This window comes from Lethenteron reissneri, chromosome 48, assembly GCF_015708825.2.
Source record: "Lethenteron reissneri isolate LAM-NWPU_2019-01 chromosome 48, ASM1570882v1, whole genome shotgun sequence".
Taxonomy (NCBI): Eukaryota; Metazoa; Chordata; class Hyperoartia; order Petromyzontiformes; family Petromyzontidae; genus Lethenteron; species Lethenteron reissneri.
Genome location: NC_083826.1, coordinates 4,966,424 through 4,982,145, shown reverse-complemented (window position 1 = coordinate 4,982,145; position 15,722 = coordinate 4,966,424). Strand labels below are relative to the sequence as shown.

The 15,722-nt window shown below is 52.5% G+C and overlaps 1 protein-coding gene across 1 annotated transcript in view; it reads right to left on the bottom strand.

Annotated features, from left to right (window-relative positions):
• Nucleotides 1-4,730, bottom strand: part of LOC133354711 (formin-binding protein 1-like) — a 30,816-nt gene extending 26,086 nt beyond the window's left edge. Inside the window, exons 1-2 of the mRNA XM_061571763.1 lie at nt 4,567-4,730; nt 579-635 (exon numbers count right to left, since the gene is read on the bottom strand). Of these exons, the coding sequence (XP_061427747.1) occupies nt 579-635; nt 4,567-4,730 (221 nt within the window). The remainder of the gene's footprint in view (nt 1-578; nt 636-4,566) is intronic.
• Nucleotides 4,731-15,722: the final 10,992 nt, after the last annotated feature.

Below are 15,722 nucleotides of genomic sequence, written 5' to 3'. Positions count from 1 at the left end.
TGTTTTTGCCTACTCTTCCACGCTATGCCGGACGTCGTGGAAGAGGAGTACCCACACATTACCCGACCACCGGATCAGCCATCTGTGGAGTACACAATTACAGAGGCGGCGGGGGTGGGGGGGAGGTATTTTAGAAACTTTTGCTCCGGGAGATGGAATCGAGCCGGCATCCTCTGGATTGCAAATCCAGCGTGGCGGGCTGCATCTCTGATCTACTTCACGCCATACCATGACCCTCTTGCCCTGTGTCCTGTTCCATCACCGCCCTCACTTGCCCACTCGCACGCCAACTCACTCACTCACTCATCCACTCGCCTGCTCACTTTCTCGCTTGCACACTGACACGCACACTCACTCGCTCACCCATTCCCTCGCTCGCTCGCCCGCCCGCCAGCTCACTCGCTCACTCACTCACCTGCTCGCCCACTCACCCACTTGCCCATGAACTCGCTTGCCCACTCATTCGCTCGCCCGTTCACTCATCCACTCACTCGCTTGCTACCTTGCTCACACACTCACTCGCTCGCCCACTCACTCGCTCGCTCACTCACTCACTCACTCACGCCCTCCTCCTTCACCTGTACTCATCCTCGTCCTTCGAGTTGCGTTTCGGCTGATATTTCTTCACCAGGCTCCTGAAAGGAAACAAAGCGGACACATCCCGTCAGTGGGTCGCAGGAGGAAGACCGGACGGCACGAACGCAAAAACCGCCTCTCGTCTCGTAGGCACCCCACCTGGCAGAGGTGTAACAGTCCCATCGATTCCTCAATCAACATCGAAACCTTGAGCGTCGCGCTACGTGCACCGAATCACGCGAGCCACAACAATCCACTCGTGACGGCGGTCACGGGCACCTCGTTAATGAGCCAGATCGGGCGGCTGACGATGCATTAAACTATTTAAAACTGAACTTATCAGGTAAGGCACTACTGAGCTATGTAGCTCTTTTTCAGAAGTGACCTAGCCACAAATGATAGCTCAATGAAGTGGCTTGTCGTGTGGAAATGTATTGCAGCCAAATGCTATAAACGAACGTTTAGAAATGTGAAGGGAAAAAACGGAGGACCCGGAGAGAAATCCACATGACCATGGGGAGAGAGATGCGCAAACCTCCTGTATACTGGGCGAGGTAATTAACATCTCCTAGCCACCGTTGCGCCCCAACGTTAATGCCTGACGATGCTGGGTGTAAAAACGTAAAGGATAAGATTGTCAAAATGTTTTTTCTTTCGCTGGGGCTTTTCAATGTTTCTCCTCCACAGGTTTAGATAAAAAAACAATTCAATTGGCACATTCGCCCACGTGACAACTTGATTTGACTGGCTCTGGCAGGTGGAGTGGAGGGTTATACTGTAGTACGTATGCCGAACTTCTTTCACATCGTACGTAGCCAACCGCAGGTGCGGGGGAAAGACAACAACATGCAATTAATCATGTACCTTACACATTATCTTCGCAAAATAAATTAGTTTGATTTACGTGACTCCAAAAGCCACTAGGGGCGTTCCAGCGTCGCTGGGTGGCACGAAGGTCAGAGAGCCTTGAGCCGGCACCACTGAGGGCCGAGGTTCGAATCCAGGTTTTCAGCAACTGCCTGCGACTTAAACCGGAGTTCTTAAGCGTCGTGGGTTTATGGTTTCGGCCAATTGATGGTCTCCACAAATGCACACACAGAAAAAAAACCCATCATAAAAAATCGAGTTCTGCAATTAATATGATCAACATTTCACCTCTCGAGAATTAAAAAGGTCAGTCGCAGAAAGGATCTCAGAGGTAGCTCTGTGATGTCTGCTTCCACGGGCCATTCTCTGACAACACGGGAGGGGCTCGCACCGCCCCTGCGAGATTTGCGAACGGATTCTTCGTCAAAGGTAGCGCGGTCGCGATAAAGTTGCGGGGGAAAAATGCTTTAAAAAAAAGTTACGTTTTTTTTCTTCCACTAAATCAAATTTAGCTCTGGAGGCAAACCACCCCCCCCCCCCCCTAGAAAAGGAGACCCCCCCAGTAGAGTCTGGCTCGTATAACACGCAGACAGTCTCATCTGTCAGAGGCAAAAATAAAATATATAAATACCCTTAACGATTAATAATATTTAGGAAGCACAGGAGGAAGGGTTGGTGGCTCAGGCATCTACATACTTTGAGCCAACACCGCCGAGTCAACTGAGTTCAAGTCCAGGTATCAGCCACTGCCTGCGAATAAACCGGGTTTTCTCTGCGACAATATCCCGGGGGGCTGTTGCCCGCATACACGGGGTGGTGCGCTGTCAGCTGCCAACGTTTCATCGCACGCTCAGGGACGATGTCGACGGCGCGACCGAAGACCGATTCGCGGAAACCGCAACACGAACGTCGTAGGACGCGACGGGTGGCGAATTCGTTTTTCCCCGTGAAGGCACCACCAGCGCGCGGTGACCTTCCCCCCGCGTCGGCTGCCGCTGAGAATATTTCACATTGCTCATTAGTGCGCAGTCGCAGTGACCTTTAGCGATATTATTGTTGCTGTTACAGCTGCGTTTGAGCGAGCGGCGCTTTCGATCGCTCGTGACGCGCGCACGCGCGGCGTGATCGCGGCGCCGATCAACGTGACCGTTAATGGTAAATCGGCGTCCCTTTAAAAATGAAACGGCTAATATTATTTTTACTTAAACTAAACCATTAAACTATAAACTAAACAAATGTTTATTTTATTTTACCAGGTAAGGCCCACTGAGCTATATTTAGCTCTTTTTAAGAAGCAATATGGCCACAAATTACAGCTCAACGAAGGGGCTTATCACGTGGAAATATGTAGCAGCCAAATACTCTAAACGCGTGACGTTGATTCTAAATGTGACGGGAAAACCGGAGGATCCGGAGAAAACATTCACGCGACCATGGGGAGAGAGACACGCAAACTCCAAATATACAGCAGGCATCAGGATCAGGATCGAACCCACGACCTCCTGTAAACCAGACGAGGCAGTTAACATCTCCTAGCCACCGTGATAATGATGATGAGAGAGACACGCAAACTACAAATATACAGCAGGCATCAAGGTCGGGTCGAACGAACAACCTCCTGTATACCAGGCAGAGGTGGGACAAAGTCATTGTTATGCAAGTCCAAGTCGAGTCTGAAGTCATCAAATTCATGACTCGAGTCTGACTCGAGTCCAAGTCACATGACTCGAGTCCACACCTCAGAGGTGGGACAAAGTCATTGTTATGCAAGTCCAAGTCGAGTCTGAAGTCATCAAATTCATGACTCGAGTCTGACTCGAGTCCAAGTCACATGACTCGAGTCCACACCTCTGATACCAGGCGAGGCAGTTAACATCTCCTAGCCACCGTGATGGTGATAAGCGAGAGACACGCAAACTCCAAATACACAGCAGGCGTCAGGATCGGGATCGAACCCACGACCTCCTGTATACCAGGCGAGGCAGTTAACATCTCCTAGCCACCGTGGCACAGATGACGCACGTTACGATAACCGCGTCGGCCGACTGCGAGAACTGAACAGCAAGACACTGAAAAGCAGCTGCTGTGCCGTAAACACTACGGAGTGACTGTAAACACACGGGGGGGGGGGGGGGGGGGGGGGTACATTGTATGGAGTCAAACAATGAATGAGGAACTTGAATTTCGCAGTCAAGGAAAGCCACCTGGGAGCTGCCTCTGGTGTCCCCACCAGTGACCTCATTTCCAACTCAGTCGGGGGGGGGGGGGTAGCAACTTTCCCCAATCCGCCCTGCCACTGACTCGTCGCACGACAGCGGTGGGGCGGGCGGGTGGGGGGGGGGGTGCGCGACGTAGCGGCAGCAAGAAACATACGCAGCAGTTGGGCTAAAACGTGGACCGGAACACAGGATGTCAGCGGGTGCCAGCTCAGCCGCTGTGACCTCCGAGCCGGCCAGCCAGCCAGCCAGCCGCCGTTGTGAATGAGCGCTTTTTTGTGCGAAGAGAGACACAGAGGGCCGGATTCTCATCTTCACCAACGTTCATTTTTTGTCCAATTTTTTTATCGGGGGCGGCGGCGGATGGTGGAGGGGGGGGGGGCGATGTGCAGATGTTTCCATTACCAACAGCGGGGGGTGGCGGGGCAGGGGGAGGGAGGCAAGTCGCCAAGGCAATGTGTTTTGGCCATTTTCGTCGAGATGTGGGAGTGGTGCGGAGAGTTCGTTCGACTTGGAGCGTCGATAAACCCAGCGCCCGGCACTTCTGTGGGGACCGTGCAGGGAAACAACAGGGCGCCATCGATGCCACCCTTTATAACATTAATAAATATAATGAATCATAATAAATGCTATTTAGGACGCGCACGTATTTAACGAATCGGACGCATTGTTCGATCAAGAACTCGGAGGCAGGAGCCAAAGCTCATGTCATCCAGAACAGGCAAGCTCCTGGACAGCTGAGAAGCCTGGACAGGTGAGATCCTGAACAGGCAAGAAGCCTTGAGCTGCTGCCTGAAGGTGGATGATGGTGATGGCGCCTGGGTGCTGCTGGCGTGGGAGAGAGAGCGCTCCACCGCGCTGTGCGTGGTGCTCGGTGAGAGCTGGCGGGGGGGGGCGGGGACCGTACCGCAGTTGCTTGGCGTATCCGATCTCGATCTCGGCACGCTCCTTCACGAACTTGGAGAAGCGTTCGAGGAACTCCACGCCCCACAGCGTGTGCCGCTCCACGCCCTCAAACTGGTCCTGCACACGCGTCACGCACGCGCCGAGGCAAGGGGGAAGAAAAATCATGCACGCGCACGGGACTCCACAACGCTCTCCGACGCCCGCTTGCCGCTCGCCCGCGTAAGCGTTTGCTCGGCGATCGCCCAAGCGGTGGCGCTCACGTCGGCAGGAAGGCGGTGCGAGGGGATGGTGACACCCTCGGCTTTGCGCAGCCCACGGCACCTGCAGGGTTATGTCCCGTGACCTACGCGATAGCCTCGAAGGGCACGCAGCCTGGCACAAGCGCCGCGGTGACGTCACCGCCACTTAGTCAGCGAATGGCGGTCGTTGTCGTTGGCCTTATCAAAAAGGAAACAATAAATACATGGCAGGTGACGTTTAGGGCAATGGCCCTTCTTCATAGCAACATAAATTGCGCTTGTGCACCACTGCCAATGCAGCACCGCCGAATACTCTGCTTAGTTGCAAACGTTAGGGGTGACTCGCGTGACCGGGACACGCAAACTTCATCGACGAGGAGTGGGAGGGGTTGAGCACCTTGTCCCTTTGATTTTTGTCCTCCCGAAGGTTGATAAATATTACATCCACCGCCATTGAATAATAGATTCCCCCGATTAATATGGAGTCGTAATGCACTCAAAGCGATGGGCTCTGCATCCACTGCGATGTCCAATAAGTGGAGGGGGACAAAGGATAAATAAGTCTGAGCGGTGTTTATTTACAACCGCACCACGAGTAAATCACCCTGGTTAATACCGCGAGTGTATTAACCACGCATAAACCACTCCGGTTAATACTGCGGTGTATTAACCACGAAGACACGGAGTCGTCCACTTCACAGCAGCCGTTAAAGATTCCTAAAGATCCCGTGAGGTTTTAAAAAACGACGAAGGAGACCACTACGTGCCGGTGCGGTGTCGCGGTCCCAAACGCGTGGCCTAATTTGAAAAATGGCCTTCATATTATTTACCTGGGACACACAGAGTGACATTATCGTCGTCCCCCCCCCCCCCCTCTCTACTGTGGAACTATCAGAGAGCCTCCACTCGTCTGTGACACACACACACAGCGGCTTTCTTCGCGCTGTAAGGCTCGCCGCGATTACCAAACGTACTTGCGGCACGGTCACAATAAAGCGAAATCGAAAGAGCAACGCGGCTTCCGTGAGCGGCGTCCGAGTTACGACGAGCGAGCGACTCGAGGTCGTGCGTACAAAGCACCGGCTGAACCCAGGGGGTCGGCAACCTTGCGGATTCCGGAGGCCCGCACGCGGTGGCTCTTGAAGGACCGCTTCGGGACGTTATTTATCAAGAGCCGTCGCTCCCGTATTCACCACGTGCATCGCGGCCCTTCAAACACCGAGGTCGAAAAAAATGGCTCTCCTTGTTGTTTTGGTTTGCCGACCCCCCGGGGCTAGACACACCACGGTCGCGGCGGTCTCGATTTTTTGCGCGGGCAGATGCGCTCGCTCGTGGCACTCCCGGCAGAGGGGCCTCCACTGGAGGGGAGCTGTAACGGGCGTGTTTCTTTGGCCTACTCCTCCACGCTTGTCAGCCGTCTTGGAAGAGGTGGGAATACCCCAGCGTTTGGCCCACCACACGCGACTTGCCGATGGACTGACCGTGGTTGAACCGTCTTAAAACTGCTCGGTAGGCATACATGGTCGATGGAAGGTGGGGGGAGAGGGTAGGCAGGAGAGGGGGGTGTAAGAAAATGTTACCATTGTTCTAAATGCCGGGCCAGGAGATGGAATCGAACTGGTACCCTCTGAATTTTTAAGTTCATTGAGCTCGCTATTAAATTAAACAGTTTATTTAAAACAATTTTACCAGGTAAGGCCCAACTGAGCTATGTAGGCTCTTTGTCAGAAGCGACCTGGCCACAAAATGAGAGTCTAATGGAGTGGCTTATCACGTGGAAATCCATGGCAGACAAATACTCTAAACACAGGCTTGTTTTTGTTCCATTACAGCACTGCGGCAGCATCCCTGGGCATAAGGTACAGACCACTATTATTACAGTCCTAGCGAGAACCGGCATACCGGGCCAGAGGTCACAGTTCACGTGGGGAGAGTTCCTTAGTAACATCGCCGTGTAACGATCCTCGGGTTTTCTGTGTCAAAGCTCGACACTGCGGAGTGGCGGAGGGTTTGGGGGGTGGGGGGGGAAGCGGCGGTGGTGGTGGTGGTGGTAGTGGCAGCCTCAGTACAAGCCGCGAAAATTAAACGCATCTGGACGGCCGCTTCCTGGATGTGCGGCGGGGAGGTCAGAAGCGCGGCAGCCAGAAGCAACGGGGAAGCACACGCGCACAGGAAGCAAGGCCGAACCCAGCCATTGTGTGTCCCTCGATGTGTGCAGCAGCGTAGAAGTCTTGCTGCGGACTGAGCGGACGAGATGTACATTCAAGTATCTTGTCTGGATGAGCATTGGGAGCCCGTGTCAGAGAAAATGTGATCCCCCCCGGAACTACGTGCACCAAGGAATAAATACTTGCTTCACCCCCAAGGAATCAATATTCTGGAATATCAGTACGTAGGCTTTTGCGGTTTGTATTGTTTTTGTCACTGCTATTCACCCACGGTGGCAAGATGTTAACTAGCTCGCCGAGTACACAGACAGTTGTGGGTTCGATCCCGAGCCTGACGCCCGTATGTCTGGAGTTTGCGTGTTCTCCCCGTGATCGTGGATTTTCTCTGGGTCCTCCGGTTTTTCCCTCCACATCTCGAAACATGCATTTACAGTAATTGGCTGCTATAAATTTCCACACGATAAGCCACTTCGTTGAGCTATCATTTGTGGCCAGGTTGCTTCTGAAAAAGAGCTACATAGCTCAGTGGGCCTTCCCTAAAAAAATAAAAAACAGTTTGTCTTTGTACCCAGGGAAAGCCTCGCCGAGTCTCATGACTCTTTTTCAGAAAAGTATTGCCAAGTTTTATGCAGTAGGGTGGGGGGATGGTGAGGAGAGATGCTTGCTACGTGTGATCCCGGCTGAGCAATTTACAGAGTCAAATTTATTTTTTGGCAAAGTTGGACCACGATGGCCTGACACCTACCGAATGACGCCACAGGGATCTTTTAACACCCACTGTGAAGCAGACGTCGCGCGCAGTACTTTGCTATTCATCTCCTAACACACCCGCGATGGTATAACCAGTGCGGCCTGGCGGATTCGAACCACTAACCTCTGCAAAATGCAAAGCGGTGAATGCTCCACCTCGGGGCAGCGCCACTGCCCCAAAGGACCAACATGCTTCGTATTTAAACGCATCATTTGGTGATGCTGCTGCTACTACTACCAAATAGTGCAGTTGGCTACGTATGGTGAGAAAAAAGTTCTACATACATCCATACAATGGTGCACAAGCACAATTAGCCAATAACACCGTGGCCTTAACAGGAAAAAATTAACCCGTAAAAACAAAGTTTTTCACTATAAATCCTTTATATGCGTGGCATCGGTTTTATTTTATTATTCATTTCTGTTTTTCTTGAGTAAGAGTTTCATTTTTATCACATTGGTATTTTAAATTAAATATGAAATTTTTTTTTTCCTAAAAAGTGGAAAATTTTTGAAAGATTTTTTCACGAAAATAAATTGTCACGCACAACGAGTCTGTGTGCAAAATGTCAGCTCGACTGGATCACGGGAAGTGGGTTAAAAAACGACCGAAATATTTGCACGGTCGTACGCGCGCAAGCAAGCAAGTGAACTTAATATAAAGGATTTAAAAACGACCGAAAGATTTGCACGGTCGTAAGCGCGCAAGCAAGTGCCGCAAGTGAACTTAATATAAAGGATTTAAAAAGAAAGTCCTACACCTTGTGCAAGGGGACAACACTATCCCCGTACAGGTGCAAACAGATGGGGATTAGTTCACTTTGCTGTACCGCCCTCTCCTAGCAGAGCCAGGAGTAAGACTCTTTTTCGATGCCCACGGGAGAAGAGTTTCACAGCCCATCTGTCCGATGATCTATCAACCCTCGCCGCTGCTGCTGCTGCTGCCTCCACTATGCTGGACTACAGGCAGCCAAGTGCAGTAGCTTAGCCGCCACCACCAGCACCAGCACCACCGCCTGGGCCGACGTTGATTTTGGTATCAACATCACACGGGGGTCGGCCTGCGATGCCCGGCACTGCCGATCGCACTAAGCAAAAGAGCTTGGCGGCTCATCGGATTCCTCCGGCCTTAATAAAGATCCCGACGCTTGACTCACGCGACAGGGATGGGTGACATTGCCCAGTCGCCACGACCTCCCCCGTCGGCGCTACGGGGCTGACCGCGGAACAGATTTCGTCAAATGTTCAATGAAGCGTCTGTCCTCCCTCCCCACTCAGTGGAGCAGGAAGACGGCAAAAGGGCGCCCCCCCCCCCCACCGCGGGCAGATGGGTTGGTGGGGGTAGATTGCCCTGAGGGCACTCGTGTTTATTTACAATACGCATACAAAGACAAAGACCGCCCGTATAGCCTTTAGCAGACTGTTTTAACGGGCAAGTGCTGTTAGCGAAGTAGCACCTTTAAAGGTCGGCACGGCACAACGCCCGGCCGCCTTTGTGGCGATGTTCGCACACCGCGCCAAGTACTCATTTGAGGCCGAGTCGACCTAGGGGAGACCCAGGACCGGTTCAGATACTCCTCGCCGATGTTCGCCGTGGTGAGCGAGGAATCGAACTCGGATCGCCGGGGCTCGGAGCGCAGGGCGCTAACCGCTGCACCACCGCTCCACACACACCCCCCCCGAAAAAGGTTAACAATCTCCTGTAGAGACTCGGATGCCACAGGCGCAAGTGCCGTTCGCGAGCACCTATTAAAAACACACTGACACATTTGTATAGCATCATAGGGGCCCTTTAGACATGTGCTCAACAACTGATTAAAAAAAATAAAGCCTACATAAACACACGCGCACAATGGAGCTCACTGTAGCATGCCAGACTGTTTGGACAACCGTTGTTAGCGAGCACCTATTAAGGCCCGGGATGATACTCAAGGTGGTGGTGTGCCCAAACCATTCCCGGCCACCTTTGTCTCCCCTTTGCTTGCTTGTTCATGTTTGCAAACTACACCGGGTACACAAATAAGTGTGTAAGCCTACACGTGTGCGTGCGTGTGTGTGCGTGTGTGTGCCTGCAGCGCTGTGAGTGTGCCTACACGTGTGTGCGTGTGTGTGCCTGCAGCGCTGTGAGTGTGCCTACACGTGTGTGAGCATGTGTGTGCCTGCAGCGCTGTGAGTGTGTCTACACGTGTGTGAGCGTGTGGGTGCCTGCAGCGCTGTGAGTGTGCCTACACGTGTGTGAGCGTGTGTGTGCCTGCAGCGCTGTGAGTGTGCCTACACGTGCGTGCGTGTGTGTGCCTGCAGCGCTGTGAGTGTGCCTACACGTGTGTGAGCGTGTGTGTGCCTGCAGCGCTGTGAGTGTGCCTACACGTGTGTGAGCGTGTGTGTGCCTGCAGCGCTGTGAGTGTGCCTACACGTGCGTGTGTGTGCCTGCAGCGCTGTGAGTGTGCCTACACGTGTGTGCGTGTTTATGCGTGTGTGTGCGTGTTTATGCGTGTGTGTGCGTGTTTGTGCGTGTGTGTGCGTGTGTGTGCGTGTTTGTGCGTGTGTGTGCGTGTTTGTGCGTGTGTGTGCGTGTTTGTGCGTGTGTGTGCGTGTTTATGCGTGTGTGTGCGTGTTTGTGCGTGTGTGTGCGTGTTTATGCGTGTGTGTGCGTGTTTGTGCGTGTGTGTGCGTGTTTATGCGTGTGTGTGCGTGTGTGTGCGTGTGTGTGCCTGCAGCGCTGTGAGTGTGCCTACACGTGTGTGCGTGTTTATGCGTGTGTGTGCCTGCGTGTGCGTGGTTGTGCGTGTGTGTGCGTGTGCGTGCCTGCGTGTGCGTGTTTGTGCGTGTGTGTGCGTGCGTGTGTGTGCCTGCAGCGCTGTGAGTGTGCCTACACGTGTGTGCGCGTGTTTATGCGTGTGTGTGTGTGTTTATGCGTGTGTGTGCGTGTTTGTGCGTGTGTGTGCCTGCAGCGTTGTGAGTGTGCCTACACGTGTGTGCGTGTTTATGCGTGTTTATGTGTGCGTGTTTGTGTGTGTACGTGTTTATGCGTGTGTGTGTACGTGTTTATGCGTGTGTGTGCGTGCGTGTGCGTGCCTGCAGCTCTGTGAGTGTGCCTACACGTGTGTGCATGTTTATGTGTGCGTGTTTGTGCGTGTGTGTGCGTGTGTGTGTTTGCGTGTGCGTGTTTGTGCGTGTGTGCGTGCGTGTGTGCCTGCAGCGCTGTGAGTGTGCCTACACGTGTGTGCGTGCGCGCGCTTATTAAGGCTATAGGAGGGATCTTTGTGTTGCACGGCTGCATGCGTGCACGTGTGACTGCACTGCTGCGCTTGTGTGCGTGTGTGACTGCACGTGTGAGCGTGTGCGTGCGTGCGTGCGCCTGACTGCGCGTGTGCAACCGACAAAGAACATCTGGTTGGGGGTGAGTCACACGCTATGATGTCAGGCGAGACCCCTTTGCCAAGAAAAATATCTCAAAATTAGTATTCATCCGGAAGGGTGCCTCTCACAGGACCAACACTGAGACTGAATTGTCGAGAAGAAGAGGAGGGGGGGTGTGAGAGTGAGTTGATCCACATGGACTTGGGACACAGACAAGCGAGTAACACGCGGGCCACGCGTGGACCCGGTTGTGTAGCAGCCAATGCTGGAGGTCAAAGCCAGGGTTAGAGGTTAGAGGCAGGGGGGTGCGGAGTGGAGGGGGAGGAGGGGGTGAACATTCGGACGTGGGCTATGGGGGGTGGGGGTGGTGGGAATAAGTGGATGTGAGGTTAAGGGTAGGGGGGTACAAAACAGGGGGGGGGGGTGTAGTGTTAATGGGTTTTAAAGTGGGGACGACGGCTAACAACTGGCCCTTTTGGTGAGAGTGTAATTATGGGTGTGTTGCTCATGCAGAGGTACGCGCACACAGCTAAGAGTGTAGTTAGTGGGAATGCGTCACGCAGCTAGGGGGGGGGGGGTGGTCAGATATTTGTGACGATGTGTGACGAAGGGGGGGGGGGGGGGGTGAGAAATGTGACGTCACATCAAAACGCGCAACTTTAAATAAATATAGACAACACGTTCTACTTAATTAAATAGACTTTATGATAAATGTTTTCTCCTACAACATCAGAGTGCAGCGCCACATTAAATACGCACTACAATGACAATAGTTTAAAGCCATTTGAAGCATGTTTCGTTTGGGGGGGGGGGGGCAGAGCTTTGTGACGTATGTGAGGTCATATTTGTGGGGGGGGGGGGTCTGACTTTTTGTGACGCCGTGTGACGAGGGAGGGGGGGGGGTCAAAAATCGTCCAAAATCGCGTGACGTCATTTATGGACGGGCCCCTAACAGACCGTTGAGGCAAGTGCTGTTAGCGAGTGGCCCCTGTGGAGGCCGGGACTAGGACGACGACTACAGCAGCCGTATACCACGAGCTTGCGTGCTTAAACAAACACTGCTGGATGGAATTGGTGCAATAAGCAACGTGGACGGTGGACGAAACGTTGTTATATTTTTGGTTCTTTCAGTAAAGTCACGTAGAAGGGAAGTAATAAAATAATGAAAATAAAACAATTTAATTCTCACGACGTTTCGATTACAACACAAGCAATCACCTGATGATGATTTAGCTTCATCGCGTACAGATTCATGAAGATCACTGCAGTATTTTCCGATTTAAAGCTTTCGTGACTGCAGGGATTCATATTCTTGGTTCTTTCGGTAAAGTCACGTAAAAGGGAAATAATAAAATAATAAAAGTAAAACAATAAAATTCTCACGACGTTTCGGCCACAACGTAAGCAGCTAAAACGTCGTGAGAATTTTTATTGTTTTATATTTTTTGATTATTTCCCTTCTACGTGACTTTACCAAAAGAACCAAGAATATGAATCCCTGCAATCACGAAAGCTTTAATCAAAATTATTATATTTACATGCAGACACACAGCAACGGGGTCTGTTGACATCACGATATTCGGAATCAAAATTACACACCAACGCGACGTGAGTTTGTGTACCACGTGACTTTTTTCTTCTTCCGATGAACAATTCCCCCCCGATAGGTTAGATGGGAGTGCTCTTACCAATAACATCTGGCACGCCCGGCAGTAATTTGTTTAACACGTCCCGGACTCGTTATTGTTCCGGAGAGCCGTGTGACCGATGGATGAACAACACACATTTAGACTTCATACACGGTGAGACACAGCGCGCAATTGCGCTGTATATTTGTTATTACCCGAAAATGAGCAAGGATTATCGTTAGATATGTGGCCGACATTCCGTAAGAGTAATATTCCACTCCTACGGAATGCGTGCCAAGGAATTCTCCCATTGCACCCACCCCCAACCTTACCCGAAGAGAATCTCAAAAACGCATGGTTACAGTTGCTATCGCGTTACATAAAAGCTTCTGATCCTAATTACGCATAACCACTGCGACCCGTGGCGGTGTTGACAGGAAGCGCGGGCTGTGTGGAGGGAGGAAGTCGACGCCGGAGTTTTAGCTGAAGGGCCAACATCATGGCTCTGTTGTCATCCCGCATCTCCACGGGACCAGGCGAAGGATGTTAACTCCCTCGCTTGGTATGCGGGAGGTTGTGGGTTCTTACCAACCCTGAGGGGCCGGCCATAATGACGTCACGACGATTTTTGGCACGATTTTTTACCCTCCCCCCCTCGTCACACGGCGTCACAAAAGTCAGACCCCCCCCCCTTAAATATGACGTCGCAAAGCTCTGCCCCCCCCCCAAAAAAATATAAAACATGCTTCAAATCGCTTTAAACTATGTAGTGCGTATTTAATGTGGCGCTGCACTCTGATGTTGTAGGAGAAAACAAATTATTCAAAAGTTCTATTTAATTAGTAGAAACGTGTTGTCTATATTTATTTAAAGTTGCGCATTTTGATGTGATGTCACATTTCTCAAACACCCCCCCCCTCGTCACACATCCGTCACAAATGTCCTTAACACCCCCCCCCCCTTAGGTGCGTGACGTCATTTATGGACGGCCCCTGACGCCTGCTGTATATTTGCAGTTTGCGTGTCTCACTCTCCCTCCACGTGGTCACGTAGATTTTTCTCGGGTTCATCCGGTTTTTCCCTCCACATTTTTTAATCAACGTCACGCGTTTAGAGAATCTGGCTGCTATCAATGTCCACACTTCATTTGTGATTGCCAAGTCGCTTCCGCAAAAGAGTTACGTAGCTCAGTGGGCCTTACCTGGTAGAATTAAAACACAATTTTGTTTTTGTCTATAAATTTTTAAAAAATGACATCCACATTTGTATCACACTCACGGGGCCGTATTTCCACAGCTGAGAAGCCTCCTACACATTGAGCTCAGAGCAGCCGTGTCACAACAAGAGCAGCCACGACCTCTAGACCATCCGCAGCGGCTAACGGCAGTTACAGGAACATCGCAGGTACACGGTGGGGAGTGCAACCAGGGGGGAGGGGGCACCAGTGGGAAGGGAGGCACCAGTGGGGAGATCCAGCCGAGGGGGGGGGCACCAGTGGGAAGTTCGAACCAGGGGGCAGAGGTCGCAAACGGGTTTTGATTCCTTACCCGTACCCGTACCCGGCCGCACCAGGGTCGAAAACGGGTACCCGTACCCTACCCGATACCCGGCTACCCGTACCCGGCCGGGTATCGGGTAGGGTACGGGTATGAGTACCCGATTGCGACCTCTGGGATGAAGCCATGTTGCAGGCGCGGGTGGGTTGATTCTAGGATCTTGAATTGTCAGAAGAGACAAGACGCTGGGAAATGAGCCAGTGACTCACGGCCTACCCGTACCGTACCCGTACGCACCAGGGTCACAAACGGCTACCCGTACCCGGCCGGGTATCGGGTAGGGTACGGGTATCGGGTACCCGGTTGCGACCTCTGCCAGGGGGGGGGGGGTCACCAGTGGGGAGTTCAACAACTGGGGGGCATCCCAGGAACGTCACCAGGATTGAGTGACAGCTTACAGGGGGGCTCCATCAGCGAGATCTTTAGGTCCCTGGTGGGAAATGAAGAGGAGTGAGAGACCACGGTAAGGCCTTAAACATACGAGCATCAATAATATTAAATTACACGCATCGGCATTTTACTCACGCGGCGATCTGACCCAAATATCAATACAGGAATCACAACATCGGTGGCGTTTGCCTGCACGTGGCGTGCGTGCGCGTGTGTGCTGAGGCTTGTAACAGGTGCATTGATTCACGAATTAAAATCGACTCTCGCGCCCCCATGGTCGATACGTGTGTTGAGGAGAAGTCTGATGGCGTCATGGGATAGTGGGATGACGTCACGTGATGGGGATTGTAAGGGGGTACTTTAGGGGGGACCCGTGACGTAACGGGGGTCGTTGTGGGAGCCCGCGATGGAGAGGGGTTGGAGAGATAGCCAGGGGTAAGGCTGGGAGAAGTCTGCACGAGCCAGCGAGGGTTAGGTGAGGCGAGATAGCTGGGCTAGCAGCAGAGAGAGCCTGAGGTCCCCGTGAAGGACCCAGTGTAGGGGCACCTACCTCTGGTGCAGTTATTGCTCCCTTGTGTTAATAAACCGGTGCAAGCCCTTACCTGCAAACCTGCCTCCGATTCGTCATTCACCACACGACACGTGTATCAGATCGTTTGATTCCCGCTCATGGCCAACACCTATGACGATCATCTGAACCGGTGCTGGGCCTCTCCGAGGTCGACTAGCTAGTGTGGTGTGTAAACATCGCCATTGGGGAGACAAAGGCGGCCGGGCGTGGTGCTGGCCACCCACCCCGTCGCGTGCCGTGCCGAGTTCGGAGCGGGGAAAGACTTGGGGATATCCGAGGACAGCAGCTAGAGGACGATGCTGAAAAAAAAACTGAGGACAGGTGGCAACTGTAGCCACCACTGCCACCACCACGACCACGCCTGGTCCTCTGCCCCTGTTAAAAACTCCACCAAACACGGAGGGCCTATTTTAAGGAAATGTTAACACTGACCATAAGGCTCCGTCGTGTGTGCATGGATGGGAGGCGTACGACATAGCGTTACAGGATACAGAG